At 35.8% G+C, this 2,432-nt stretch overlaps 1 protein-coding gene and 1 long non-coding RNA gene across 3 annotated transcripts in view; one reads left to right on the forward strand and one right to left on the reverse strand.

Annotated features, from left to right (window-relative positions):
• Positions 1 to 1,056, forward strand: part of LOC122146085 — a 1,650-nt gene extending 594 nt beyond the window's left edge. Inside the window, exon 2 of the long non-coding RNA XR_006160771.1 lies at positions 857 to 1,056. This is a non-coding gene — a long non-coding RNA (uncharacterized LOC122146085). The remainder of the gene's footprint in view (positions 1 to 856) is intronic.
• The window catches only part of LOC109103804 (poliovirus receptor-like), a 12,173-nt gene extending 10,040 nt beyond the window's left edge, over positions 1 to 2,133 (reverse strand). For both annotated transcript variants that reach the window (XM_042763332.1, XM_042763331.1), the window contains exon 1: positions 2,035 to 2,133. In XM_042763332.1, the coding sequence (XP_042619266.1) occupies positions 2,035 to 2,083 (49 nt within the window). In that variant the 5' untranslated portion in view covers positions 2,084 to 2,133. The remainder of the gene's footprint in view (positions 1 to 2,034) is intronic.
• Between the last annotated feature and the right edge of the window lie 299 nt (positions 2,134 to 2,432).

Raw genomic sequence — 2,432 nt, forward strand, 5'->3', positions numbered from 1 at the left:
GGCTCTGCCCACAAAAAAAAATCATCCCTGTTTCGGATCTGTAATACTATCCCACTATCTTACGTCAATTTCGTTGAATAACAGTGCTTATCGCTGGGTGACAAGCTCTTGTAATATGCGGAGAACATTTTGAAAATTACATCTAATCTATATAATCTGTTATCTTTTTAAACCTAACTATTTTGTACCGGGGTTACACCAAATTCTGTGACCATCGTATTCTGTGACCCTAGTTTGGCTTGAACTCAGTGTTAGAGTCCCATTCCTTTACAATTGTTGTTTCAAAGCTAGTCGAGATACTTTTACACAAAACACTTTGTTTTAGCAGACACTTTTTTATCCAAAGCGACTTACAGTGCATTCAGGCTAACATGTGTTCCATGGGAATTGAACCCACAACCTTTTGCGCTTCTAACGCAATGCTCTACCACTGAGCCACAGGTGAACTGTAAAGACTGACAATGCTTGTAGTATAATTCCCTTTTCTTCATTATTTTTATTGTATCGGTTTTAAAAGTTATTGTGTTGACTGCATGCATAAGTAGGCGATTGTTTTGTCACAAGCTTCCGAGACGGGAAATGCCAAAACAACAAACAAAACAGCGCTGACTTTAAACACTATCATAGCCTTACAAAATAAAAATGAACAAAAATACAGGCATCTTCCTTGTTTTCCTGACTGTTCCAAAACAGGAGAAAAAAAATTACTTCTTAAAAACAAAACATCTCATGCATGGTACATCTTTCTTCAGAGGATATACACACAGTATATGTATCACAGCTAGCTATATGTTTTACTGTATCTCAGATATTCACCCTGAATATCTTGGAATCATTATTAACTTTGTTGTTACAGATTCAGTGTGACATATGTGACCGGAGGTACCACATGCAACGTGTACAAGAGCCTAACCCCATGATGCCCTATAGCTGTGCAGCGTGTCAATCCCCTGCCTTTACATTATTAGTGTTTAAGTTTTTGCTTAGTTAAAGGTACTGTTAACCTGATATTACCTCACATTGTTTGAAAAATAAAGCATTTAATTGCAAATTAAAGCATTGGATGTATTCATATATGTAGAGTATGTATATAGATTAAACATATAATGTTTGTAAATTTATTTTACATTTGTGGTATAACCACAAAAAAAAATTGGTACATGGAAGGACAGATAAGTTTACCTGAAATGCTTTGATTGCTGTGTCAGGAATTTACCTGTCGGGAAATACTGTACATAACAATGGGGTCACATATTCTGATGACCCCTATAAAAACATTAGTAGCCTGTTTTTGTGACATTGGCTTCATGAACATTGTTTGCACACAAAATGCAAAGATAGGCTACTCTGCAAACAACAGAATTGTGTTCATTCTCATGAAATTTTCAATTGGTTTAATAAGTCTGTTGAATAACGAACATTTCTAAACAAACATTTCACACAGTCACTTTAATTTTTATTTATTTAAGAAGCAGTTAAGAATTTGAACAAACATATTCAAAAAACATTCAAGAGTATCTACATTAGCTTACATAACACTTAAGGCATAAGCAGAGGATTTTTTTAAATTAAATAAGTAAAAAGTAGATTTTTATCCATTTAAAAGTATTAGAAAATGAACAAATAAATCCAAATCATTTTACGTAACAGCTGTACTGTTCATATTAGACCAAGCTTCTTTCCTGGATAGGCTATACCATAGAGGAGGTTGCACATTAAATTGAATATAGACTGTACTTATAGACGCGCTCATTTAATGTGCACGTGCGCCATGAAACTGTACGCTGTTTGAAATTCTGTTGTGTGATCGAGTTCAAGCCAAACAGTGACAAAAGCGCCTACTAGGGTCACAGAATTTGGTATAACACCGTTTCCGTGCAATTCTCTGTCCGTAAAGGCTATCTCTCTTGGATTTTCTGCAACCATGATGCATGCGCATCCCGAATGTTTACAAACTTATAATTGGTCTATTGGAAACGATCGTATTGCAGATAAACAAACACTCTGAAAATGCGTCATTCGTAGGCTACTCACCTGATATTCTGGCGCAGATGACGGACGACAAAAATAGAATAAACAACATCACCGTTTCCTTTTTCCAAAGAGAGGAACGGAGCACGTCGAGTTTAAGCATTTCACCAAAGGCGAAGCTTGATGATGCTATGAAGCAGGTGACGATGGGATTAAAGCTCCAGTATGTGACTTTTGTAATTGACCACAAGAGGGCGCATTTCCAACAATAACAAAGGCGAAGCTTGATGACGCTATGAAGCAGGTGACGATGGGAGATGTCGTTTTTAATGCGTTTTCACCATAGCAATGTATCTAAATTGGATAAATGAATCATGATCACGGATGAGGTAATTTATTCGTTTTTGTATTACCTGTATATATGATCGTATTATTTTATGTCATCATAATTAATGAACTGC

The sequence above is a fragment of the Cyprinus carpio genome, chromosome A9 (genome assembly GCF_018340385.1).
Source record: "Cyprinus carpio isolate SPL01 chromosome A9, ASM1834038v1, whole genome shotgun sequence".
NCBI classification, from domain to species: Eukaryota; Metazoa; Chordata; class Actinopteri; order Cypriniformes; family Cyprinidae; genus Cyprinus; species Cyprinus carpio.